The sequence below is a fragment of the Lacerta agilis genome, chromosome 2, assembly GCF_009819535.1.
Source record: "Lacerta agilis isolate rLacAgi1 chromosome 2, rLacAgi1.pri, whole genome shotgun sequence".
NCBI classification, from domain to species: domain Eukaryota; kingdom Metazoa; phylum Chordata; class Lepidosauria; order Squamata; family Lacertidae; genus Lacerta; species Lacerta agilis.
The window spans coordinates 112,448,193-112,475,958 of record NC_046313.1 but is presented as its reverse complement, the minus strand read 5'-3'; the positions used below and the strand labels follow the sequence as shown (position 1 = coordinate 112,475,958).

The 27,766-nt window shown below is 46.9% G+C and overlaps 2 protein-coding genes across 2 annotated transcripts; both read left to right on the top strand.

The window, feature by feature from the left end:
• Positions 1-5,354: 5,354 nt before the first annotated feature.
• LOC117042715 (zinc finger and SCAN domain-containing protein 31-like) lies at positions 5,355-11,863 on the top strand. The gene is made up of 3 exons (XM_033142330.1): positions 5,355-6,134; positions 9,692-9,803; positions 11,047-11,863. The coding sequence occupies exons 1-3, from the start codon at positions 5,406-5,408 to the stop codon at positions 11,826-11,828; spliced, it is 1,623 nt and encodes a 540-aa protein (XP_032998221.1). The 5' UTR covers positions 5,355-5,405; the 3' UTR covers positions 11,829-11,863.
• Positions 11,864-19,531: 7,668 nt separating this feature from the next.
• Positions 19,532-26,526, top strand: LOC117042461 (zinc finger and SCAN domain-containing protein 12-like). The gene is made up of 4 exons (XM_033142007.1): positions 19,532-20,299; positions 21,378-21,983; positions 23,173-23,320; positions 25,344-26,526. The coding sequence occupies exons 1-4, from the start codon at positions 19,574-19,576 to the stop codon at positions 26,258-26,260; spliced, it is 2,397 nt and encodes a 798-aa protein (XP_032997898.1). The 5' UTR covers positions 19,532-19,573; the 3' UTR covers positions 26,261-26,526.
• Positions 26,527-27,766: the final 1,240 nt, after the last annotated feature.

Sequence of the window (27,766 nt, the reverse complement as noted above, 5' to 3'; positions counted from 1 at the left end):
GGTAGTGAAAAGCGGGATATCAAATCCAAACTCTTCTTCTTCTTCTTCTCTCAGGGTCCAGGTAGATCCATATGGAAAGAGGCAGCCCTTGAGGTATTGTGGTTTTGAGCCATTTAAGTCTTTATAGCTCAGAACCAGCACTTTGAATTGGGCCCGGAAACTAATTGGTCGCCAGTGCAGTTGGACCAGGATCAGTGTAATATGCTCAAACCATCTTGCTCTGGTGAGCAACCTGGCCACTGAATTCTGCACTAGCTGAAGTTTCCAAACCGTCTACAGAGGCAGCTCCATGTGTAACACATCGCAGTAATCTAACCTTGAGGTTACGAGAGCATCAACAGCAGTAGTAGTTAGGCTATCCCTGTACAGATAGGGGTGTAGCTTGCCTACCAGCCAAAGGTGACGGAAGGCACTCCAGGCCACCTGGGCCTCCTCGAGAAACAGTAAAGGATCCAGGAGTACCCCCAAGCTACCAACCTGCTCCTTCAGAGGAAGTGTAACCCCATCAAGAGCAGGCAACCTCCCAGCCATCTGGTTGAGGGAACCACCCACTAACTGAGCCTCACTCTTATCTGGATTGAGCTTCAGTTTGTTGGCTCTCATCCAGTCCGTCACCGAGGCAAGACACTGGTCCAGCACTTCCACTGCCTCACCTGCACATGTAAAGGAGAAACAGAGCTGTGTGTCATCAGCATACTGCAGACAACTTACTCCAAACCTCCGGATGACCCCACCCAGCGGTTTCATGTAGATGTTAAACAACAGGACTGGGCCCTGCGGAACCCCACATTGAAGGTGTGTAGGGAAATTTGCTTTGCTTCCACGTTTTCACATAGATCTCCTTTGTTGCAGCGGGGAATTGTTGAAGAATGTAAAAACGGAAGCACATCAAAAACATTCTAAAACGTCTAAAAACAATTCCAGTTAAAAACATGCTTCAATCCCGTAATCGCGGGATTGCCAGGAGGAATATTCTTCCGCCACCAAACACCTGGGGTAAACAGGCTACACTGAGTAACCGCAGTCAGGCCTTAACTTCCTGGCCAGGCCTTAGAGCGTGAAAGGGAGGCTTGGTCTCTGCCCTCCCTTTTCCTTGAGCTTTTAAAAAGGAAGGAAGCCATGAATATCACATTGGTGTTTTTTTTTTTAATAAGAAATTTATTAAATTTTACCAATAAAACATACAATACAAAATACAACAAAACAACAACAAAACAAACTACAAAACTACAAAAATCTAACTATCCTTATCTTATTCATATCATTATATTGGGACCTCCTCACATCCTCTCTTCTGTGTTCATTTCTAATCCTCTTTAGTAACTTTGTAACGTTGTAAAATCCTCATTCTCATCTAATCTTAATCTTTATAATCATAACTATAATCTTGATCCTAATAAAAATAAACATAGCATATTTCTAACTACTTCTTATATCCTATTTTTATCTAACCTCTGGCAATACTGTAGCCTAAAATATCCTCTGATTTCAATTTCAAATGTCTATCTTTTCACGTCGTTTCAAATAGTCTATCACGTTGGTTTATAGAAAGTGGTTTTGTTAGGTATGGATGAGTTTACAAATAGCTGATAGACATGGAATTGGAAACACTTTATTATCATTTCTTTCTTCTTTTTCTACCATTACTTCTTTCTCTCTTTCCCCTCCTTTTCTCTATTTTCCATTCCCTTTTCCTTTTTTTATGTCACCGTTTGTGCTTTTATCTAGATTAGAACTTAAAAAAAGAAAGAAAGAAGCACTTTTGTGGTGTAGTGGTTAAGAGCGGTAGACTCGTAATCTGGGGAACTGGGTTCGCATCCCCGCTCCTCCACATGCAGCTGCTGGGTGACCTTGGGCTAGTCACACTTCTTTGAAGTCTCTCAGCCCCACTCACCTCACAGAGTGTTTGTTGTGGGGGAGGAAGGGAAAGGAGAATGTTAACCACTTTGAGACTCCTTTGGGTAGTGAAAAGCGGGATATCAAATCCAAACTCTTCTTCTTCTTCTTCTTCTTCTTCTTCTTCATGCTGGGATGGGCGTGTCTGTGTCTTCAGGCCCTGGACTCAAATTTGGCTCTCCAGTGCTCTCTGACCCTCAGGACTCTTCCCAGAATGCACCCCTCTGTGGAGATGCTGGCCCATGGGGCAAATGGGGCACTGCCCCACCAGTGCCAGGTGGCCCCCACCTGCCTGCCTGCTTGCCTTCTTTCTTGCAACCAAGCCAAAGAGAAACGCTGCCTGTCGGTTTCCTCCTCTCAGTGTTGCCCCTTGCAGAACTCAGCAGGTTGGAGGATGGGGGCAACCCTGGAATGGGTTGGCTCTGCCTGCCACTGCCTCTCTGGCGCCACCTACTGTTGGGCTCCTTGGCTTCTGCCCTACCAGCCCCAGTGGGCACCAGCCACCGTTGAAACTAGCCTACCAGTCGAGACAGGTGAGGTTTTCATTCATTCCCCACTCCGCTTTTGCCCCAGGCCCCGCCCACCATTGGCATGTGGCCCCCGGAAGGCTGCCCAAAAGGGAATGCGGCCCTCGGGCTCCCCACCCTTGATGCAACGTAAAAAAAAGGGAAACACGCTTATCCGACCGTCTGCAAATGCATCAAAGGGTTAAAGTGACCGAGTGCTTGGTTTGCTAGAGTGGCCAAATAAAGTGCTTTTTTTTTTTTGGCTGGGTGGAAAACACTGGAGGTTTTTTTTTTTTCCTGTTAGGGGTGGAGTTTGGTTTTGAATTCCCCTGCAGCAAAAAAAAAAAGGAGGAAGAAGGAAGGGAGAAAAGATCTCAGTGCGTGGAGAGGTGAGTTGCAGAAGGGCAGAGGCGGATCTCCAAAGGTGGTGGGGGGGGGGGCAGAAGAAGAGGAAGTGACTTTTTGGGGTGGGGGGTGCAGGAAGGCAACACATCTCCAGCCCCTTTGCTTGGATCACGGGAGGTCTAACTCTGACCCCAGCCAAATCTACTCGCGCTCATTTCCTTCCGCATCAGAGAATGGATCCTCCGCGCAGAAACGCTTTTCTTTTAGGGAAGGCGGAGGTGTTTTTGGTTTTGCAATGCAGGGAAATGGGGTGGGGTGGGGGGAATAGATCTGATCAGTGATTTTTTTCCTTTAAAAAATGTTTAGGGGTACTCTCCTTTTCCTACTCATAGTGAAGTAGTGCCTCTAGATGAAGCCAAACTTAGATTCACAAAATGCCTAGGGGTATGCGTACCCCCAGGGAAAAAAAAGCATTGGATCTGGTTTCATGGGGAGACACATCGACACACACACACACACACACACACACACACACACAGTATGTGTTACATTGGAAGCTGCTTTATAATTGAGTCAGAACATTGGTCTGTCAAACTCAGGGCTGCCTGCACTGACCAGCAGCAGCATTCCAGGGTTTCAGGTAGGAGGGAGGGTGTCTCTCCTGGGATTAGAACCCAGGACCTCCTCTGCTTCTAAACTGCGACCCCCTTCACAGTAAGGCAGCACCTTTTTTGGTCAAGGATTTCCCCTGCACTCCATTCCATCCTTCCTCCCACCCTCCACAACACTCTGCCAGCATTCCGTGGCTACTGAGCATGCTCAGTTCTCCTGGGCTGTTTTTTTTGGAGGGGGGGTTCCCCCCTTAAAGGTCCCCCCCTACTTCTGCAAACCTTGGGGTTTCTCAGAGCCCTGAGGACGCTCCGCTCTTGTGAGTGGGTGGCGCCAGCATTTTAAGCATGCTGTATTGCATGTCTGGGTTCCTACCCAGTTTTGGGGGCTTTTATTTAATTTTCTCTGTTTATTTTATTTATTTATTTATTTATTTATTTATTTATTTATTTATTTATTTATTTATTTATTTATTTATTGCATGATTGTAAAAAGCAACAGCCTCAAAGCGTTCTGCATAAAAGATGAAATGATAAAATTACCGCCAAGGAAACAACGTATAGCGATAACATAAGATGTTCAAAAAGTTAAAACGACAGTAGATGAAAAAGAGATTTAAGACCGGTGTCAACTTTCTAACTTCCTTAAGTCGCTTCGATACTTTCTGGGGGTAGAAAGTTAGGATAAATTTATTTGGTGGACAGGAACTAAATGTGCTTTTAAGAGTATGGTGCACACACACCCTCAGCTCACCCATTCCAGGATACTCTATTCCGTTCCGCCTTCCGCTTGTAGTTTCACTCTCCCTCCCACCCCCAATCAGTGTTTCATGGCCACTGAATGCTCAGTCTCTATTGAGATGTTTTCGGGAAGTTCCTCCTGCCCCCTACTTTTGAGAACCTCTGGGTTCCCCCCAAGCCTGCCAACGGCTCACGTCTTTGGGTAGGTGGGCCAACTTTTGCCTCTCTAGGTCAGGCACGTTCTGTGTGAACAACTAGTCCCGAGTCTTTCATATGCCTGGACACTTACCGGTATGCCCTGATAACAAAGGGATTGTTGATCCAGCTTTTGTAGGAAAAGGATCCTGGCTCTGGAGTCTCCAGAGATACTGCGGCTGATTCCTTTTCCATGGGACCAGGCACAGCAGGGTGGGCCAAACTCTAAGCCAGGGGTTAGCAAACTTTTTCAGCAGGTCTCTCAGACCTTGTGGGGGGCCGGACTATATTTTGTAAAAAAAAAAAAAAAAAAAAAGGAATGAATTTCTATGCCCCACAAATAACCCAGAGATGCATTTTAAATAAAAGCACACATTCTACTCATGTAAAAACATGCTAACTGTCCATGGGCCAGATTCAGAAGGTGATTGGACTGGATCTGGCCCCCGGGCCTTAGTTTGCCTACCCATGCTCTAGGCCAGGGGTCAGCAAACCTTTTCAGCAGGGCGCCGGTCCACTGTCCCTCAGACCTTGTGCAAGGCCGGACTATATTTTGGAAAAAAATATGAACAAATTCCTACGCCCCACAAATAACCCAGAGATGCATTTTAAATAAAAGCACACATTCTACTCACGTAAAAACACCAGGCAGGCCCCACAAATAACCCAGAGATGCATTTTAAATAAAAGGACACATTATACTCGTGTAAAAACACACTGATTCCTGGACCATCCGCAGGCCGGATTTAGAAGGCGATTAGGCCGCATCCGGCCCCCGGGCCTTAGTTTGGGGACCCCTGCTCTAGGCCGTGGGGAAGGGCTGCAGCTCAGTGGTACAGCATCTGCTTTGCTCTGTCATTAAACTGTATCCCTTTCCCAGAATTCAACAGGGAGGAGGATGAGATGAGATAAAAAAATCAAAATCAGTTTTCTCCTCCCATTGGCTCTGGGATTATGAGAGGATTATGGAAAAGTGAAGGTAGCCATCTTGCAAAAGCTGCACCTACTATGGGGCTCCTTGCCTTCTGCCCCAGCAGCCACAACAGCTAATACTGTATATATTTTGGTTTTAATCTAGAGAAGCTTCTATACAAAGGTTTAACTCTGGGATGAAATGGAGGAGCAAGCGAGTCGTAGGCAAAAGGCAGTCTTGCCAAGTGTCAGAAAAGCCCCCGACGTCCTCCAGGCTGTGATCATCGGAGAAGATCTGCAGAGACCACCGGGAGTTCAGATCAAGGAGGAACCGAGCGAGGGGCAGTTGCAGCGCTGGGAAACCCAGTGGCAGGACTTCCTGAAGAGAGTGGAGGCTTCTCAGTTAGGCTGGGCTATCCCGCCACTGCTGGAGGAGCCCACCCCCTGGGACGACGCCAAGGCCTTCTTCGCCTCCTTCGAGCAAGTGGCCCAAGCCTGCCGGTGGTCCAAGGAAGAGTGGGTGGCCCGACTCTTGCCGGCCCTCAGGGGAGAAGCTGAGCAGGCCTTTAGCAAGCTGGAGGCCGGAGACAGAGAGGATTATGGGAAAGTGAAGGCGGCCATCTTGCAAAGGGACGCCATCGGTAGAGAGAAACTGCGCCAACACTTCCGGGGCTTCTGCTACCAGGAGGCTGAAGGGCCCAGGGGGGCCTACAGCCGGCTCCAGGAGCTCTGTCGGCAGTGGCTGAAGGTGGAGAGGCACACCAAGGAGCAGATCCTGGAGCTGCTGATCCTGGAGCAGTTCCTGACCGTCCTTCCGCCGGAGATCCAGAGCTGGGTGAGGGAGTGCGGCCCGGAGACCTGCTCCCAGGCGGTGGCCCTGGCCGAGGGGTTCCTCCTGAGGCAGCAGGAGGCCAAGAGATGGGAAGAGCAGGTGAGAGTGTCTCGTCCTTGTACAAACAGGAAGCGGTGGGGACCGTTGATGGCCTGAGGGCCACATTCCTTTCTGGGGGGGTCGCACGCTTGTTTGTATACAAAGCTGCAAGTCAGCTGTGCCAGAATTGAAGGTTCCTACACAAGCAAGAGAGAGCATTGCATTTCAAGGACACATGTTGTGACGTACCTCCACTCCACACTCTCCTCTTGTTACTAAGTGAATTTCTAATCAGGTATTCTGGGTCAAATTTCAATCCACCCCACCTGTCCCTCTGAGGTCTGTCTGTTATGTCAATTCCCTTTTATTAATAATCTGGGAATCTCTTAGTAACGGGAGTTTTCCTGTCCAGCGGCTGTGGCCGGTTATATCCTCTGCTCTGGGCTTCAGGGGTTAAACTCTTCTTTGCCTACAGTTCGGGGTCTCTCTTTCATTAGATCCCTCACTATACCAGTTAGCTAAGCCCTCTTAGCAACTCTGTGGCAATACCAAGGTTTCTGCCCGCTAGCCCCTCCTGAGGGAACTCCAAGACACAAACTATCACCCTGCAGGTCAGTTTTGTCCTTTCCCTGAGTTCACCTCCTCATGAGCATACATAACTCGCTGGACCAAATAAACGACGATATTTTCTTAGCTCAACAATAAGAAGTCTTTATTTCTTTATGATAGAGACAATTTATGCTCCCCGAGTTAGGAAGAGAGCAGAGAGAATTGTAGCAGATCCTTTACATCCCGGTCATCATCTGCTTGATTTACTTCCATCTGGACGTCGCTACAGGACTTCATATACAAAATCGGCCAGGCACAAGAATGGTTTTTTCCCTTGTGCCATTAAATTGTTAAATTCGTAGTTGTATAGCTTAAGGGAGGTAAAATATGGGTGGGGTTTCTTTGCTTCTTTGTGTTGTGAGAGGAACAGTGTCTGTATGTTTACATTGCAATGTAGCCGAAACAAATTCCAAGTATGTTGGAAAATGTACTTGGCCAATAATAAATTATTCCTATTCCTATTCCTATTCCTTTCAGAACATAACGGTTTCAGTAATGGTTTACAAGCTTAGTTTCATAACAGAGAAAACTCTTTCTTTCAGCATCATATACAAATCTTCAACATATCCTAACCTATCCTAACCTACCCACCACTATCCTGGCCCCACGCCCTCCTTCTTCGAGTCACCACACACCCCTCTCTAACGGCTGCTCCCTCCTTTTAAAGAGCGGAATGTCCCGCCTCCCATGAGATACCTGCCACTCAAACTGGGGTGCCCATTAACTCATAAAACACTGTGGGTTTCTGAAAATCCCTTAACTTAGATCCGTTTCGTTACACATGTCATCTAGGAGGGGGGAAACAGGAGGGGGTATGGTCTGAGAAGAGTCCCAAGGGCCAAGTTGAGATACCTGGAAGACCACAGGCTGAGGTCCCCTGCCAGTGTTGTATATGGAATAAACATCCTTCAACCGTTGGGTCATTGGACTGCAGCTCCCTCTTGGCTATTTGCTAACCCTCCAGTCCAGCAACATCTGTGGGGCGAGACAAGAAGCCAGAGGGAAACGGGAAACCAAGTGAGCTCTGCGCCTGTTGGCCGCCTCTAGTAAATCTCAGCTGGCACCAGCTAGGGCGAAGGTAGCTCTGACAAAATTCAAACCATATGTTTAAAGTGCTTTAGTACCACTTTAAACAGTCCTGGTTTCCCCCAAAGAATTCTGGGGGCTGTAGTTTTTTAGGGGTGCCGAAAGTTGTTGGGCGAGACCCATATTCGCCTCACAGAAGTACAATTCCCATAGTTCACTGGGAAGATGGCTAGACTGCTAAACCACTTTGAGAACTGGAGCTTTAAATAACTTTTTTATACCTGTTACAGGTGGGTAGCCGTGCTGGTCTGCCATAGTCGAAACAAAATAGAAAATTCTTTCCAGTAACACCTTAGAGACCAACTGAGTTTGTTCTTGGTATGAGCATTCGTGTGCATGCACACTTCTTCAGAAAAGCTCATACCAAGAACAAACTCAGAAAGCTCATACCAAGAACAAACTCAGTTGGTCTCTAAGGTGCTACTGGAAAGAATTTTCTATTTTTTTATACCTATAAAGGTTATCTATACTAGTGGCCAAAATTGTGGGAACCTCTTGGAGGAAGTGTATTTCCGAGGTTTGATGGCTCATAACACCACTTTTTATGAGTAATACCATAAAATTATATATCAAGGGAAAGATAATTTAATGAAGACTGTAATGCAACAAGGTTTGTTCAGTTATCTGTATTATATCAAAAGTTATAGCCAAATAACCAGAAAAAGAAAGCACAACTTGCTTAGGTAGCTTTCCTCCATTTGAATGTAGCCAACGAGCATGAGAATTTTTGTATATCTCATTTTTTTCTGTGTGTTTCACGTTTCTTCTTTATGACTGCTGTTGTAATAAATAATTCTTCATAAAAGTTATTGCATTACATTCTTCATTAAATTATCTTTCCATTCATATATCATTTTATGGTATTACTCCCCCCCAAAAAAGTGGTGTTATGCAGTGGCGTAGCTAGCCTCTGTGCTGCTGGGGGCGGCGGCAGCGCAGAGGCACCCCCCCTGGGGGAGGGGCACGACGTGTGCGTCGTGACGTCATCATGACGTCACGATGCACGTGTATGCAGAAAGGGGGAATTTCCCCCTTTCCGAGGCTTTTTTCCGGAGGGGGGTGGTGGTCAGCTAGGAGGGGGTGACAAGCGTGACACCCCCATCTCGCTGGTCGGCCCCCCCCCCGCCGAAAAAAAGCGGCGGAAAGGGCAAAAAGAAGCAGAGCAAGCGCTTGAATGTGCCTGTTCTGCTTCCTTTCCTCGCCCCCCCCAGCGGTTTTTTTCGGCGGGGGGGGTGGTCAGCTAGGAGGGGGTGACAAGCGTGACACCCCCTCCTCGCTGGTCAGCCCCCCCCCGCCGAAAAAGCGACGGAAAGGGCAAAAAGAAGCAGAGCAAGCGCTTGAATGCGCCTGTTCTGCTTCCTTTCCCCGCCCCCCCAGCGGGTTTTTTCGGCGGGGGGTGGTGGCCAGCGAGGAGGGGGTGACAAGTCTGACACACACCCCCTCGCTGGTCGGCCCCCCCGCCGAAAAATAGCCGCTGGAAGGGGGAAAAGGCGACATGCCCCCTATTCGGTCCGCCCGGTGGGGCGGGGTGGCAGGGGCCGGCCAAAGTGTCACCCCCCTCCCCTTGACCTAGGGGCGGCCTGCCCCCCCTTGCGACGCCCCTGGTGTTATGAGCCATCAAACCTTGGAAATACACTTCTTCCAAAGGGTCTCCACAATTTTGGCCACCAGTGTAGAATCTAATATTCATGGTAGCTCAGTTCTAGAGCACTGATCCTCAGTATCTCCAAGTTGGGCTCCCCTCTGGAACCCTGCAGAGCCATTGCCAGACAGGGCAGGCATTGCAGAGCTAGATTAGACTGTTCCTGTAACTAAAAATAATTTGTGCTATTCAAAAAAAATATATGAAAAAAGTCCACCCATCTGGTACTTGTATATTCCTGTCTCCCTGCTCTTAAAAAGGATCCTTGTTTCTTTTTCAGGAGCTGGCAAAGTTTGAGGAGGTGACGGTGTGCTCTGTAAAGGCCGAACCATCTCCCTCCAGCCCTGTGGAGATGAAGAAAACCAGGCAGGATCTGGGTGCTGGGCTGCTGGGTAAGCCTAATTTCTCCTGCTTCTGGATTCCAGGAACCATTGTGCGAAATTTAGCTTCAATATTTTAAGAAGTGTCCAGACAAAACTTCCTGAAGTAGAGGTGAAACTCGAAAAATATCGTGGAAAGGTTCATTTCTTTCAGTAATTCAACTTAAAAGGTGAAACTAATATATGAGATAGACTCATGACATGCAAAGCGAGATATGTCGAGCCTTTGTTTGTTATAATTGTGATGATTATGGCGTACAGCGGATGAGAACCCCAAATTAACAATCTCAACTTTGGGGTTTTCATCCGCTGTACGCCATAATCATCACAATTATAACAAACAAAGGCTTGACATATCTCGCTTTGCATGTCATGAGTCTATCTCACATTTTAAACTCCAGTAGCTAATGAAAACAATTGCTTACATAAATGGATTTTTCCAAGATATTCTAATTTTTCGAGTTTCACCTGTATATAGTGGAAGGTTTTCTTTTTTTCTTTTTTTAATTGTGTTGTTTGATCACTGATGTGTCTGTGGCCGTGGGCTCCTTTGGAAGCGAGGTTAGACGTGGAGTAAATAATTTGATGAAAGTTAAGTTGAGAGTATTTCAGGAGTTCTACCAAGAGTTATATTCAGCAGGTAACAATTCTATGGGGAAGATGAAAGAATATATTGATACACAATGGAAGATAAAGCCAGAGAGTAGAGATAGAGAGATTATGGAACAACCTGAAGGCAGCCCTGTTTAGGGAAGTTTTTAATCTGTGATATTTTAAATGTATTTTAATATATGATGGAAGCCGCCCAGAGTGGCTGGGGAAACCCGGCCAGATGGACGGGGTACAAATAATAATAATAATATATTATTATTATTATTATTATTATTATTATTATTATTATTATTATTATTAACCAATTTCAGAAAAAGAAATAGAGAAAGTTATAGGGAAGCTAAAAGGGGGGGAAGCCCCAGGGGCAGATGGATTGGAAACAGAATATTATAAAGTATTTAAAAATATTTTGGTTCCTAAAATAAATGTATTATATAATTCAGTAATAGAGGGTGAAAGGAGCCCTCCATCATGGGAACGATCAATAATTATCTTAATTCCAAAACCAGGAAAAGATTTGAAGGACCCAGGGCCGATATTCCTAATAAATCAAGATGCTAAAAAAAAGTGGAATAAAAATATATATTCTGCTGTCAGTTCTGTTAATTTAGTTCCCCCCCCCCACCTTTTTTCATTCTGAAAGGTTATGTGCAGCTGAGCAAAGGTGGAGAGAAAATTCTGGAATATTCTGAGCCTGAGGCGTTCCACAGGAGAGCAACTGCGACCGTTTCCCTGGCTGAGGAGGTGGGCAAAACAGGCCGGAGCCAACATAGCCCAAAGAGGCAGCAAAGAAACCGCCAGAGGAATTGGGCAGGAGGATCCGTTCCTGGCGTGGCAGACGAGGCCCTTTGCGACCGCCTCTCCAGACCTCAAGAACAGCCCTGCGCCGTTCCAGAGGGAGGTTTCGGCGAAGACTCCAGGCTTGGCCAACTTGAAAGAATCCAAAATGGAGGGGGACAGGTAGGGGACGCCGGGGAGAGCCTCGTCCCCAGGGACCCTCTTCTGAGACCTGAGAAGTCGCGCAAGTGCTCTTACTGCGGGGAAGCCTTCTGCCAGATCGCCCACGAGAGGTCCACACACTCCGAGAAGAAGCCCTTCCAGTGCTCGGCGTGTGCAAAGTGCTTCAGCCGCAACTCGCTGCTCCTCAAGCACGAGAGGACGCACGGCGGGGAGAAGCCGTACACTTGCTCCACATGCGGGAAGAGCTTCGTGTACAGCTGGAACCTCATTAAGCACAAGAAGAAGCACACGGGCGAGAAGCCCCACCAGTGCTCAGCGTGCGGGAAAACCTTCTTCGAGCGCTCGGACCTCGTGCGGCACGAGAGGACTCACACGGGAGAGAAGCCCTACAGGTGCTCCCACTGCTGGAGGCGATTCAGCCAGCAGTGGCTCTTGATCAAACACGAGAGAACCCACACGGCATAGAAACCTCCACAGGGCGAGGAAATGATATCTGGAGGGGCTGCTTCAGTGTGGTGTGGTGGTTAAGAGCGGTGGACTTGTAATCTGGTGAACCGGGTTCGCATCTCCGCTCCTCCACATGCAGCTTCTGGGTGACCTTGGGCCAGTCACACTTCTCTGAAGTCTCTCAGCCCCACTCACCTCACAGAGTGTTTGTTGTGGGGGAAGAAGGGAAAGGAGAATGTTAGCCACTTTGAGACTCCTTCGGGTAGTGATAAAGCAGGATATCAAATCCAAACTCCTCCTCTTCTTCTTCTTCTTCTTCTTCTTCTTCTTCTTCTTCTTCTTCTTCTTCCCTGTGCACATTTGGGTGCTGAGCTCGACAGAGGGGGGGTCCCTGGCAGTTCCACCGTCCTCAGAGGTTTTTGAGTGGAGGGCGGTGGCTTGGGAGAGAGCTTTCTCTCCGACTTCCTTAAGCTGCAGAGTTCCCCCACTGTGGGTTTGTGTCTGAGGACACGATTACGTAGCTTTTGCCGCATGACGGAGACACACCTTTCTTTCCTATGGCTTTCAACGTGTGATATTTTTATATATAAATATATACAGGATCCAGCTTCTTCTCTTCACAGGAATTTATTTCGACTGATTTTGAAATGTGTGTTTCTCAGTCGCCGCAACCCTCTCCAATACCTTATGGTAAGAAAGTGGAACAATAACAATACCATACAGAGCTGAAATATGTCTGGAATTTCCCAGACATAGCCAGGATTTGGTTGTTGTAAACCGTGTCTGGGCGGAATTCGCTTAATGTACGGGAAAATCCAGACATACGGCAACCCATGTCGGAAGTGTAGATTTTGGCCAGTTTCCTTAAAAATAGCTCAAACACTTTTGTTGTTGTTGTTTAGTCGTTCAGTCATGTCCGACTCTTGGTGACCCCATGGACCCGAGCACGCCTCCCGTAGTTTGGTCAGACTCAGGTTGGTAGCTTCGAGAACACTGTCCAACCATCTCGTCTTCTGTCGTCCCCTTCTCCTTGTGCCCTCCATCTTTCCCAACATCAGCGTCTTTTCTAGGGAGTCTTCTCTTCTCATGAGGTGGCCAAAGTACTGGAGCCTCAACTTCAGGATCTGCCCTTCCAGTGAGCACTCAGGGCTGATTTGCTTCAGAATGGATAGGTTTGATCTTTTTGCAGTCCATGGGACTCTCAAGAGTCTCCTCCAGCACCATAATTCAAAAGCATCAATTCTTCGGCGATCAGCCTTCTTTATGGTCCAGCTCTCACTTCCGTACATTACTACTGGGAAAACCATAGCTTTAACTATACGGACCTTTGTTGGCAAGGGGATGTCTCTGCTTTTTAAGATGCTGTCTAGGTTTGTCATTGCTTTCCTCCCAAGAAGCAGGCGTCTTTTAATTTCGTGACTGCTGTCACCATCTACAGTGATCATAGAGCCCAAGAAAGTAAAATCTCTCACTGCCTCCGTTTCTTGCCCTTCTATTTGCCAGGAGATGATGGGACCAGTGGCCATGATCTTGTTTTTGTTGTTGTTGTTGTTTTTAGATTTTGCATAAGAGGCTCAGTGACTTTGGGCAACCCTAAAACAACTTTTGTGTCTGCATTTTCGCTTTTTGAAATATGGCTATCCTAATATAACAAGAGGCTCGATTCAGGCCCAGGGTGATATTGATCTAAAACAGGCCCTGTAATGTAAGGAGTTTGAGCTGTGCATATCTGACCCTTGAGCAACCCCCTAAATCTCTTTTCCCCCCTGAATATTGACCTTATTTCATGAGAGGTGGGAGATGCTGGAGTGGGGGATACATTCAAGTACCAACCATGAAGAGCACATGGCTGGGATTGGGGTAAATTTGTCCGAAATCATCAGCTCCTAGCCCACTCGCAGAAAGCTGGCGTTTCAACCCCAGAGTTTGATTTTCAGCTCTAGGATGAAATGTTTGTGGTTATCATTTTGGAAGGAGGAATATTTCTTTGGGAATGATGGGGAACCTTTGCCCAATCAAAGGCCACATTCTCTCAGGGAGAAACTGTCGGGAGGCAGGGCAAGTAAGTGTCATAAGTGGGTGGGCAACACATCTCTCTTTGCGCTCCTCCTCCCGGCCACCGGCATTTCCTCCTCCTTGCCACCCTCATGAAATTAGGCCAAAGGCTGCATGAAATTAGGCTCTGGGGCCTCAGGTTGCCCATGTCCACTCATTTTTTTTCTGAGCATAACAGACAAACTCTTCTGCCTCAATTCCGGTGGCGGACCTACTTTTGGGGGCCCCTGAAGCTTGGGATGTTATGGGGGCCCCTGCACAACCATCAATGAGGTCTGGGTAACTACTGTTAACCTTTTTCAGTGGGGTTGTTCCATGACAGATCCCCGCACCTTTACAATATCTGTGCTACTGACTAAACTGACTGTGCTACTGACTAAACCCTCCCCACTCTGGTGACTTCTGTTTCAGTGTATCTGAAGAAGTGTGCATGCACACGAAAGCTCATACCAAGAACAAACTCAGTTGGTTTCTAAGGTGCTACTGGAAAGAATTTTCTATTTTGTTTCGACTATGGCAGACCAACACGGCTACCCACCTGTATTTGTGATTGTTGAACAACAAAACATAAATTCTTTTGAGTCACGTGACTCCAATCGGGTCTACTAGACCCATTTTTATTTTTTAAAAGCATTGTGGACTAATGTCGATTCTGGGGCCCCTCCAGGATTAGGGACCCTGAAATTTAAGCTTCATTGGTTTCTTAGTAGATCCCCTGCTGCTCAATTCTGCTTGCTTTCTATAGCAGGTGCAGGGGAACCTTTCTAGATGCTGCTGAGTGACAGCTCCCACCAAAAGCAGGCCCGATGGCCAGGGATGATGGGATTTGTCGTTCAGCAACATCTGGAGGGCCAAAGGTTCTCCAACTTGTTGTATAGCTTGGGAGCCACCCTCAAATTGTCTGATTCTGCAAACCAGCAATGGGGAGCCTCCGGCCCAGATAGGAGGCGTTGTAGATAGGCCAGCAGGAGGTTTGCAGGCCCCTGCCAATTGCCTGGTGGTTGGCACTTGCAAAGCCCCGTGTACAGCACTTTGCAAGCCCCAACGGCAAGCAGCTGGTGGTTGGGGCTCAGCATGCACAGGCAACGCATCCGTGGCAATGCTGCTTTCTGCTGGAACAGAGCAAGGGGAACCTCTCGCCTTTCAGATGTTGCTGGACTCAACTCCCATCATCCCTGATCACATGGCATGCTGGCTGCCGGAGCTGATGGGAGTTGGAGTCCATCTGGAGGGTCACAAATTCCCCCTGCCTTAGAAAAGTTTGGGAACTTGGTGAGGGTTGAAGTGTCCAGCTCTGAGCCCATAATGCAAATGATGAAACCGGTCCCCATCTCTGATCAATATTGAATGTGTTGTCCAAGGACCCCCTTCCCTTTTCTATTCTTCCTTCTCTTTGTTTTGTTCTTCCCTCCCTTCCTGTTCTAACTCTGCTGGGAGAGCCACAGACCCATTGTACTGGGTGGGTAGTACCTCTGAACATTATTCCAGAATGTTAAGCAGCATAGATCGCCTCAGGAAATTAAGGGGGTGTAGGGCACTTTCAACTAGATGGGCTGGGGGGGATTTTTGGTAGGGAGAGGCAGGCATTCAAATTGCTTTGATGAGTCACTTTGCTTTGGGTGAGTCTGTCCATGATTATGCCACTATTTTTAATGAGTTCTTTATGTATATAAGGGACGCGGGTGGCGCTGTGTTCTAAACCACTGAGCCTCTTGGGCTTGCCAATCAGAAGGCCGGCGGTTCGAATCCCCGCGACGGGGTGAGCTCCCGTTGCTCGGTCCCAGCTCCTGCCAACCTAGCAGTTCGAAAGCACACCAGAACAAGTAGATAAATAGGTATCACTCCGGCGGGAAGGTAAACGGCGTTTCCATGCGCTGCTCTGGTTTCGGTGTTCTGTTGTGCCAGAAGTGGCTTAGTGCTGACCACATGACCCAGTAAAAGTGTCTGTGGACAAACGCCAGCTCCCCTTGGCCTGTAAAGCGAGATGAGCGCCGCAACCCCAGAGTCATCTGTGACTGGACTTAACTGTCAGGGGTCCTTTACCTTTACCTTTTTTATGTATATGATCACTGAGATTATTTCCATTGTGTTTTACTGCTCATGGTGTATTGTAGACCAATGATTCTACACCCACCCATTACTAATCCTCCGTTGTATATCAATAAAATATTTAATTTGTTTCTGCTAGTTTGGAGTCTGTTGTCTTTGTCACTCGTTCAGCTGGGGTGCAAAGTGAACCCAGATTAACCCAAGAATGTGGTGGGGTATGCAAAAAAGATGGAACAGGTATCTTCCACCGCCAATAGCCAAACACATTTCAGCTGGAAAGAGTCCTGTGGCAAACTCAAAATCCTGAACGCCAGCTTGAGAACGGATCAGGAGCTGTAGTCATATTTCAGTTGTGTTGCATTGACAAATTCTCCTTCCAAGTTTCCCCCCACCCTGCCAAAGTGGAAGACTCAGTGTCTGCAAGTTTTAGCATGATGGGAGATAAAAATGTCTCCATTTGTTTTCTCCATGCTACGCTCACACCTTTCATGTCCCCTCTTGCCTTTTCTCTGAATTAAAGAGTCCCAAATTTTCTAACGTTTCCTCATAGCAGAGCTGCTCCATCCTCTTGATCAATTTTAAAATGCATTTTTTTTAAAACGCAAAAACCGCAGCAGCAAGCTTAATTCCCAAAGAGGCATTTCCCTCTCTCGCACATGGAAAACCTGCCTGTATCATCAAAAAACACACACATGAAGAAAGCTTGTATTTTGCTTCAGAATTCCTGTAGGGTGGGGCGTATTCATAAGCAAACTTATTGAAATGTTATCAGGCAGCTAACTGGTTAAGGATGGACTCCTCTACATGCAAAAAGAAGTTGGGGGGGAGCACATTTGGAACTCTAAGACACTTGTGGGCACCACAAAATAGCCAGAAGAAAAATTGGTGATCTCAGTGTTCCAAACCCCCACAAAAACAGGCAAAACCTACACACCAAAAATCAAAATCGGGGCAAAAAATGTTGTTGTAAAGTTCCCCAAGTAGTAGTAGTAGTAGTAGTAGTAGTAGTAGTAGTAATATTTCTGTTTCTATGCTGCCCATCTGACTGGGTTGCCCCAGCGATTCTGGGTGGCTTCCAGCAATTTATAAAACCACAGTTCCAGTTACAGGTAGGTAGCCATGTTGGTCTGCCATAGTCAAAACAAAATAAAATAAAAAATTAATATAAAATAAAAAATATATTTTATTTTGTTATAAAACCACAGTAAAGCATTACACATTAAAAACTTCCCTATACTAGGGAGAATTCTAGGCTTTGGTGGTCATTAAACCCAATCCCTGCTCAGCGCAGGATCCCAGACAGATACATGTAAAACCTAAGATGGAAACGCCGAACAACTTAGTGGAAGAGCATAATCTTTTAATGCAGACGTTTCAATACTCAAGCATCTCCATAGGGCTGAAAGCGCCACCCCACCTGAAGGCCAGGACAGCACTGCCAGTCAGTGCAGACGTCCTGATCTGACTCGGAATAAGGCAGGTTCCTCTGTTGCTCCGGTTCCCAGTGAAACACTTCCAAGGGAGGACAGCTCCTCCCAGATTCTTTTTTCCCCCCACGGCGATCTGCCCTTTCCCCGCGATTCCCACCCATTTGGCTCCAGCCTTGCTGCAGCTGAGCCGCAGCAAGCAAGCCTGCTCTAAGAATTATAGAACCGTAGAAAGGGATCCCCGAGGGTCATCTAGTCCGACCCCGTTGCTCCCATCTCTGTACTGCGGAGGGGGGGGGGCTGGACTAGATGACCCCTGGGGATCCCTCCCAACTCTTACGATTCTCTGATTCTGCGCAAGAGGCCCCTTCGCGATGTCCCTCCCACCCAGCCATAGGTCGGGGGGGGGGGTGACGTTTCCCAGAGCAAGAGCTCAAAAGGGGTTAAACCAACCGAGCTTTGCTTCCTAGAAAAGACAGCAGAGAGAGAGAGAGATGAGGATTTATGGGGCGGGGGAGCAGGCAAAGGGTCTTTTCCTGTTGTGGGAGGAGGGGGCGCCTGGGAAGATCCTTTTTTTCCTGCAAGAAGAAGAAAGAATGTGCACCATGGAGGGGTGAGCATGGAGGGGCTGCAGGGAGAGGGGGCGGGGAGGAAGGGGGTAGACGGTGCAGGAGGAAAGGGGCACCCCCATAACTACCCCCTCCCCACCCTTTGGATCCTTGCACGGCAGGATCCTTCCCACCCAGCTGCTTCCAGATCAGGAAAAGGAGGCAGGACTCCTCTGTGGAAGGAAGGAAATATATAGGTACAGATGCAGATCTATACCTAGGTAAAGTGGGTCATCTAGCATTGTATTGTCAACACTGGCTGGCAGCAGCTCTCCAGGGTTTCCGGCAGGGGGAATTCCCATTCATTATCAACATTCAGGAGGAGATAGATAGATAGATCCTCTTGAATATATACAGTGCTTTTTTTCCTTTAAAAATGTTAAGGGGTACTCTCATTTTGAATCAGGAAAATCACCATTTTATAGTTCAAATCAGGAAAAATAACAGTAAATGGACAATAATACAAAGATTCACAAAATGTTTAGGGGTATGCCTACCCCTGCGTCCCCCAGAAAAAGCAGTGTGTGTGTGTGTGTGTGTGTGTGTGTAGTGTGCATGCACACGAAAGCTCATACCAAGAACAAACTTACGGTAGTTGGTCTCTAAGGTGCTACTGGAAAGAATTTTTTATTTTATTTTGTTCAAACGTTCCTGTTCACCCAGGCATTTGATGGCTGAAAAGATGCTGCTCCTTGCAAGCTTGAAATTATTAGCTGTGAGGGCGGCTCACACGTGACACTTTTTTTTAAAAAAAAAAAAACATTTTAATTAAAGATTTTCTTGATTTACAAAGGTAGTGCAATGTCTCTCTCATATTTTTCCATATAACATTTCTACAAATCAGTTTTTTGTTGTTGAGACATTAGGAAGAAAAGGGGGAGAGAGGTGGGTGGGATGGGGAGATAGGTGGGGTGGGGTGACGGTGTTTCTTTTTTTACTTGATATGAGTAGGGTTTGGTGTCAGCGTTGTTTGTGTAGGTTAACACGCGACTGTTTTAGAAGTATTTTAGGTGTGCTTAGGGGTTTTTTTAGATGCTCAAAACATTTTGATTGTTATCTTGGATTGTTTGCTGTTGTTTGCGGCCCCGGGCTCCTTTGAGAGGAAAAGCGGAAATTTAATATATACAAAGAAGAAAAAGGGCCAGGGAACATGACATTTTCACTGGGGTACGGTCGCCAAGGCTTTGTGCACACCACACATTTAAAGCACACTGATTTACCCCCACCCCAAAAAAAATAATCCTGGGAAATGTAGTTGGCATCTCTGCATAGCTACAATTCCCAGCACTCCTAACAAACTACAGTTCCCAGGATTATTGAGGGGAAAAACATGTGCTTTAAATCTATGGTGTGTACTTAGTCTCTCTCTTATTAGTAGGTGATAGTATTAAAACTACAAAAGAGTAAAAAAAATATGCAGTTTTTTCCCCAGTATAACTTGCATGCAGTTACCATTTTTTAGCATACGCAAGTGGCTGCAATATTAGAGCTCTCTGTTCTCTTGTGAATTCATTTTCTCTTTTGTTTCTGCCCTTTTCATTCTCTAGGCAGAAGCTCGGGATGCTTATCGATTTGTTCTAGAAATGTCCGTAACGTGCTCTTAAGTTTGTAAAGCCACTTGAGAATGAAAATGGGGAATCAGGACACCACAGGCGACACGTTGCAGGAGGCGCCAGGGAGAAAAGGGAAAAGCACAGGTTTCCTCCAGGATGGGAGCCTCAAGGAATTCTTGCATAGGTTTCCAGGAGGGCAGGTGAAGCAGGAGCCAGGCGAGGAGCCGACAGAGGACACATGGCAGGAGCTCCTGAAGAAAATGGAGTTTCCTTTGTCCGAGTGCAGGAAGCCACAGTTGCCCGAGGAGCCGTGGGACGACGTGAAGTCTTTCCTGGCCTCTTTCGAACGAGTGGCCGAAACCTACCGGTGGCCCAGGGAAGAATGGGTGGCCCGAATCCTGCCGGCCCTTACAGGAGATGCTGAGTTGGCCTTCAGTGGGCTGGAAGGCAAAGACAAAGAGGATTATGGGAAAGTGAAGGTGGCCATCTTGAGAGCGGAGGCCAAGAACAGGGAAGAGCAACGGCAACGTTTCAGATGCTTCTGCTACCAGGAGGCCGAGGGGCCCAGAGGGACGTACATACGGCTCCGGGGACTTTGCTACGGGTGGCTGAAGGTGGAGAGGCACTCGAAGGAGCAGATCCTGGAGCTGCTGATCCTGGAGCAGTTCCTGGCCATCCTGCCAGCGGAGATCCAGAGCTGGGTCAAAGAACAAGGCCCAGAGGCTTGTCCCCAGGCGGTGTTGCTCGTCGAGGATTTCCTGCTGAGGCCACGAAAGGCCAAGGGGCAGGAGAAACAGGTGACACCCATGGGTTGTGATTTTTGTGTGTGGCATAGCAGCTTTTTAATTTTATTTTTCTTACTACTACATTGCTACTGCCATGGTAGAAGGCAGTATGTTTCTGAATACCAGTTGCTTGAAGCCACAAGTCATGCTTGTGGGCTTTCCTCGGGGGCGTCTGGCTAGCCATTGTGATAACAGGATAGAATCAAAGAATCACGGAATTTTAGAGCTGGAAGTGACTACGTGGGTCATCTAGTCCAGCCCCCTGAAATACAGGAATCGTATGCCCAACGTGAGGACTCGAACCCACAACGCTGAGATTAAGAGTCTCATGCTCTACTGATGGAGCTATTTAAGGATGATGGACTAGAGGGGTTACTGACATCCTGAACTTATTCAGAAGGGTTTCTTAATTACGTTTAATTGCATTGCTCCAAGGTCACCCAAGGGATGCGGGTGGCATTGTGGGTTAAACCACAGAGCCTAGGGCTTGCCGATCAGAAGGTCAGCGGTTCGAATCCCCGCGACGGGGTGAGCTCCCATTGTTTGGTCCCTGCTCCTGCCAACCTAGCAGTTCGGAAGCACGTCAAAAGTGCAAATAGATAAATAGGTACCGCTCCGGCGGGAAGGTAAACGGCGTTTCCGTGCGCTGCTCTGGTTCGCCAGAAGCGGCTTAGTCCTGCTGGCCACATGACCCGGAAGCTGTCTGCAGACAAACGCCGGCTCCCTCAGCCTATAGAATGAGATGAGCGCCGCAACCCCAGAGTCGTTTGCGACTGGACCTAACGGTCAGGGGTCCCTTTACCTTTACCTAAGGTCACCCAGTGAGCTTCATCACCGAGTGACGATTTGAACTCTGCTCCTAGTCCAACACTCTAACCCAGTGTTTTCCAAACTGTTTTTGGACTACAATTCCCATCATTCCTTGCCACTGGTCTTGCTATCTAGGGACGATGGGAGTTGTAATCCAGAAACAGCTAGAGCCCCAAGTTTGGAAAACACCGCCAAGCAACGTTGGCTTTGACCCTTAGGTGAATTTCCTTTTTCATCGATATCGAGCCCTATGGCTTGAAATATCTGTTTTGATTGACAGGAGTCCCCGAAGACGGTTGAGTCTCCTCACTCAGGCTGGAAAATGCCACAGTGGTCGGAGGAGCCCGCGCCATGGGATGACATGAAGGCCTTCCTGGCCTCCTTTGAGCAAGTGGCCCAAGCCTGCCGGTGGCCCCCAGAAGAATGGGCAGCCCGGCTCCTGCCTGTCTTCAGAGGAGAAGCCGAGAGGACCTTGAGCAACCTGGAGGCCAGAGACAAAGGGGATTATGGGAAGGTGAAGGCAGCCATTTTGCGACAGGACGCCATCAGGAGGGAGAAGAACCGCCAACACTTCAGGCACTTCTGCTACCAGGAGGCCGAGGGCCCGAGAGGGGCTTACTGTAGACTCCAGAAACTTTGTAGGGGGTGGCTGACGGTCGAAGGACACACCAAGGAGCAGATCTTGGATCTGCTGATCCTGGAGCAGTTTCTGGCTGTCCTGCCACCGGAGATGCAGACCTGGGTCAGGGGACAGGACCCAGAAAGCTGCTCCCAGGCGGTGGCCCTGGCTGAGGAGTTCTTGCTGAGGCGGCAAGAGGCCGAGAGAGAGGAGAAACAGGTGAAACTATTTCCCTATGTGCGGCACAGGGCCAGGGATGAGAGAAAAGTATAGCTTGAGGTTGTTGATGGACTCTGCCTTGTGTCTCATTTTCCTTGGCTGTTTTCCGAAGGCCAACCTAGGGGCAATGTTTCTCGTGGAAGCACCCAAGTCTGAAAGGATTGCTCTTATTCTTACTCTTAAGAATAAATAAGAATAAAATAAAATTACTATAAATTAGTTTGGAGATGGTATTTAACACCAGTCAGAGTAAATCAAATAAACAAGGGATATACAGTGTTAACAGGTGAAACTCGAAAAATTAGAATATCGTGGAAAAGTCCATTTATATAAGCAATTGTTTTCATCAGCTACTGGTGTTTAATATATGAGATAGACAGGTGACATGCAAAGCGAAATATGTCAAGCCTTTATTTGTTATAATTGTGATGATTATGGCGTACAGCTGATGAAAACCCCCAAGTTGAAATTGTTAATTTGAGGTTCTCATCAGCTGTACGCCATAATCATCACAATTATAACAAGTAAAGGCTTGACATATCTCGCTTTGCATGTCATGTCACTATCTCATATATTAGTTTCACCTTTTAAGTTGAATTACTGAAAGAAATGAACCTTTCCACGATATTCTAATTTTTTGAGTTTCACCTGTATGTTGGAGAGGATGCCAGGAAACAGGGAATTACATTTCACATGTGGTGGGGGTGTAAATATGTACATTTTTTTGGCAAAGGGTGTTTAAGGAGATAACAGAAATCACTGGGTTAAAGCTGACCAAATGTAGCATTATTATCAATTTACAATGTGGTGGAAGGTTCGCAGGCTAGGAAGGACTTGCTCACAAATTTATTGACAGCTGCACAAATTATGATAGGCAGGAAGTGGAAGGGGCAAGCAGAATATAAAATGGAAGAATGTGGGCTATAGCTATTAATGATAAATTAACATGTGCCATTAAGGTAAGACAGGGAATATGCAGGAGAAATGATTTTGAGGAGATATGGAAGGTGTTTGTAGAATTTGTACTGTTAAAACGGAATGGGGTCAAGCCATCGCAAGAGGCGTTGAAATTTCGGGAGGTTGGATAGTTCCGATAGAACGGTCTCGGTGGTGGGGTGCACATTTTTATTCTTATTTATTTAAGATTATTACTTTGTCAAAATAAAATAAAATATTTAAAAATTACAAAATGGCTCCATAATGTAAAAAAAAAAAGGATTGCTCTCTGCTGTTTCAGGTGGCGTTGGAGGAGGAGGAGGAGGAAGAGGAGGAGGAGGAAGATGCAAATTTCTCGGATGCAGGGCAATCTCCGTGGGACTCCGAAGAAGGGCACCTGTGTGTGGTAATCAAACAGGAAGTTGAGGATGGAGAGGCCAGTCCTTCTGGTGAGGAGACATATGCCTTTCTTTGAGCTTGAGTCCTTCCCTGGGTTAAGGTCAGCTGTGGCTCCTCCATACTCCCAGGTCCCTGCTTTAGGTATCTGCTTGGCCACTGTGAGAACAGGATGCTGTTCTCTGGTCTGATCCAGCAGCCCTTTTCTAACGTCCTTGCCAGTTCTGAATGGCTAAGATTCAACTGCCCATTTGGATATCCTATGCTTATTCTTATTATTACTATTATAATAATAAGTGTTTCCTGCTTGGCAGGAGTTTGGACTGGATGGCCCTTGTGGTCTCTTCCAACTCTATGATTCTATTAGACTCCAAGGGTGGTAGCACTGCCAACAGGGCTTTATTTTCTCATCACAGCACACAAGAGGATCTGTAGGGAAAGAGGTGGTCTAGTCAATGTTATTCTTTCAAGAATAGTGGGAAAATATACAACAACAACAACAACAACAACAACAACAACAACAACAACAACAACAACAACAGTTTCTTATTTATACTCCACCAATCTGTTTGGGTTTCCCCAGCCACTCTGGGCGGCTCCCAACAGAATATTAAAAACATGATAAAGCACCAAACATTAAAAACTTCCCTAAACAGGGCTGCCTTCAGATGTCTTCTGAAAGTCAGCCAGTTGTTTATTTCCTTGACATCTGACAGGAGGGCATTCCACAGGGCGGGCGCCACTACCAAGAAGATCCTCTGCCTGGTTCCTTGTGGCTTCACTTCTCGCAGTGAGGGAACTGCCAAAACACCCTCAGAGCTGGACCTCAGTGTCCGGGCTGAACGATGGGGGTGGAGATAAATAAAATACATTTTATTTCTACTATATATTTTGGAAAGTTGTTTATCCTCTACTGATCTGGAAACATTTGGATATCGCAGACAAATTTTGTGCAAAATTCCTGAAAGGACAGAGCAGGGTATTGTGTATGGACGCCATCTTGAATCAAGATGGGAGGCTGAACCTTTCAAAACGGCGTCTTTTGCATTCCTTAGTAATTACTTTTAGTAAGTACACATGCTTCTAGTAAATAAAAAATAAGATTCAACTGCCAATCCAGTTAGCCTGTGTTACATGGAATGGGGGAGCGCCATCTTTTCCTTGTCTGCACTTCTGGGGGGAAACGCAACAGGTCTTACTGCTGAGTAGACATGTACAAGATTGCACCCTTAATTTGGTTTTAGGCACTACTTTAATACTCTCGTCTTTTTATTCCATTGTTTGTTGTTGTTTCTGACGCTGTACGCACACCATACATTTAAAACACATTTCCCCCTCTCCAAATAATCCCGGGAACTGTAGTTTATATCTCTCGCGGAGCTACAATGCCCAGCACCCTTAACAAATTGCAGTTCCAAGGGTCCTTGGGATGTGAGCTTCAATGTATTTCATGTTTTACCACTGCTTTCTGCCTTGAGCTCTCTTGGCAGAAGAAAAGGTGAGATACAAAAGTTTTGAATGAATAAAATGAAGGCATTTCTCTTCCTCCAAAGAAGGCTGGGCTGTGAGAGGAATCGTGGTGGAGGAAGGCCTCGGGGTGGAACGCGGTCTGAGGTGCTGAGAGTTGTTTATTTGTTTATATATATATTTCTAAAAGCAACGATACCACTTAGCATAATAAAAATCTCTAACCAAGGTTACGTAGGGATCACCAGTGTTGTGTATAGGAGCACACAGCACCTTTGAGCCTCCGCTCACCCCACCACCCTCTTTCCCACTTCCTACCAGGCTGGAAAAAGAGATTTAAACCCAGTGCCATGTCTCATTTGATATTTTCACCACTGCAAGCCAAACTGGTGGGTTCAGGGGGCAGGTTAGGCCCCTGTGCTGAGCATTACCCACCTCTGGATCCAGCCAATATAAGTTGGTAAGGGTGAGAAATCTGTGGCCTTCTAGAAATGGTTGGGCTCTGCCTCCCATCAACCCAGTATAGCCAAAAGGGAAATAATGTGTCTAATAACTGTTCCAGGTAACCAGTACTTCCATTGGGTAAGATTTCTCTCTTTCTCCCACCAGTAGATATGTGCAAGACTGAAAATGAGGAGGAACCAAGCGAAGCGTCTGTGGAAAGATTTGAGGATGCTGGGAATACGTGCCCGGTGTGTGGGAAAAACTTCAGCTGCAAATCGGACCTTAACAGACACCAGAGAACCCACACAGGAGAGAAACCATTTCGATGCTTCGAGTGCGGAAAGAGCTTCAGTCGGGGCGACTACCTTATTCTGCACCAAAGGCTTCACAGAGGGGAGAAACCCTATAAGTGCTCAGAGTGTGGGAAGGGCTTCTATCGAAGCACACGCCTTATTTCACATAAGAGAATCCACCTAGCGGAGAAGCTGTACAAATGCTCCGGCTGCAGCAAGAGCTTCTGCGATCAGTCCAGACTTATGCAACATAAGAGGACGCAGCACTCAAGCGAGAGGCCGTATAAATGTTCAGAGTGCGGAAAGAGCTTCATTCGGAAAGCACACCTTACTAGACATCAAAGAATCCACACAGGCAAGATACTATACAAATGCTTAGAGTGTGACAGGAGCTTCAGTTGTAGCAAGCATCTTATTTCACACCAAAGAATCCACACAGGAGAGAAGCCGCATAAATGCCTGGCGTGTGGGAAGAGCTTCAATTTCAGCGGGAACCTTACTTCGCACCTGAGAATGCATACAGGAGAGAAACCATTTGAATGCTCGGAGTGCGGGAAGACTTTCAGTCGGAGTGCCCACCTCACTTTACATCAGAGAACCCACACAGGGGAGAAGCCATACAGCTGCTTGGAGTGCGGAAAGAGCTTCAGTCAGAGCAGCAACCTTACTTCCCACCAGAGAATCCACACAGGGGAGAAGCCTTATAAATGCTCAGTTTGTGACAAGAGCTTTGGCCGGGGTGACTCTCTTATTTCCCATCAAAAAACCCACGTGGCAGAAACCGTATAAGTGCCCAGAGTGTGGGAAGAGCTTTTTGCCAAAAGCACGCACCTTATTTCACACGAGAAAGTTCGCAGACGAGGGAGGAACCGCAGGGAAAATGCTGTGCCGTCAATGCTTGGAACTGGGAAACAGCTTTGGCAAAAAGACAACTACACCACAAAGAATGCAAATCTCTGAAAACCTCCTGCTTGTTCTCATTTGCTCCACTGAAACATACATAGTGAATAAAGTTAGAAAAGGTTTATCAAAGGATATAATCTTTATTATAGTGTAGAGCAGAGCTTTCCAAACTTTTCACGTTGGTGACACACTTTTTAGACATGCATCATTTCGTGACACAGTAATTCAGTTTTGCTAACAAACTGGAGGTTAAACTAACCCCTTTCCAGCCCTGGGAGGAGCGCAAGGAGAATTCGTGCCACACAACTACACGCTGCAGCCAACTCACTGAAATATCGCAACACACAGTTTGGAAAGCTCTGGTACAGAGAGAGACAGGACTAGTTTTTGCCTTTCCCAAGGTATCTTGAAAGCCAGAGACACTATATTGCGGCCTAAAGTGATTTTAATTTGGTCATCTGAAATCCTTAGTTGGGGGGCAAGCCTTAACTTGACTGTCCATACTAGATTTGGGCCTTCCGTCCTGGAAACTGAGAACACCGTCATGGAACAAGGAGGCAAATCTACAGTTACTGAGGGCGGGGACCAATATTACAAAGTTCAGGTATCTTTGTGAAAGAGCTTCGGAAGTATGGCACATTAAACAGGTTTTAACGAAGTACAATTAGCCTTGTTCTTGTTGATGGCTGTCTGTGTGGTGGTCTGTAGAGCCTACAAGTTTGGGAGGCTCATAAAGGAGAGCGAGCTCCTGTTGCTCTGTCCCAGCTCCTGCCAACCTAGCAGTTCGAAAGCACACCAGTGCAAGCAGATAAATAGGTACTGCTGTGGCGGGAAGGTAAACGGCGTTTCCATGCGCTCTGGTTTCCATCACGGTGTCCCGTTGCGCCAGAAGCAGTTTAGTCATGCTGGCCACATGTACCGGGAAGCTGTCTGTAGACAAACGCCAGCTCCCTCGGCCAGTAAAGCGAGATGAGTGCCGCAACCCCATAGTCGTCTTTGACTGGACTTAACCATCCAAGGGTCCTTCACCTTTACCAATCCTTGGAATATTGAGGTAGGAAGACTCCTGGAGAGAATTCCTCGGCAGCCACAATCTCGCTAATATTTTCCTTGATGAGTCTGGAGAACTTGAAAGCTTCCTTATGTTTCGGGACATATTTGGTTGGTCCTGGAAACGATTCCTTATGAGGAACGGCTTAGGGAGCTGGGTATGTTTAGCCTGGAGAAGAGAAGGTTAAGGGGTGATATGATAGCCATGTTCAAATCTATAAAAGGATATCATATAGAGGAGGGAGAAAGGTTGTTTTCTGCTGCTCCAGAGAAGCAGACATGGAGCAATGGATTCAAACTACAAGAAAGAAGATTCCACCTAAACATTAGGAAGAACTTCCT

Bases quoted from the DNA above. Each gene is read 5' to 3' on its own strand.
- LOC117042715 (XM_033142330.1), top strand. From the start codon at position 5,406: ATGGAGGAGCAAGCGAGTCGTAGGCAAAAGGCAGTCTTGCCAAGTGTC. The intron at 6,135-9,691 runs GTGAGAGTGTCT...TTTCTTTTTCAG, and splicing joins CCAAGAGATGGGAAGAGCAG to GAGCTGGCAAAGTTTGAGGA. The intron at 9,804-11,046 runs GTAAGCCTAATT...TCATTCTGAAAG, and splicing joins TCTGGGTGCTGGGCTGCTGG to GTTATGTGCAGCTGAGCAAA.
- LOC117042461 (XM_033142007.1), top strand. From the start codon at position 19,574: ATGAAAATGGGGAATCAGGACACCACAGGCGACACGTTGCAGGAGGCG. The intron at 20,300-21,377 runs GTGACACCCATG...TTTGATTGACAG, and splicing joins CCAAGGGGCAGGAGAAACAG to GAGTCCCCGAAGACGGTTGA. The intron at 23,321-25,343 runs GTGAGGAGACAT...TTCTCCCACCAG, and splicing joins TGGAGAGGCCAGTCCTTCTG to TAGATATGTGCAAGACTGAA.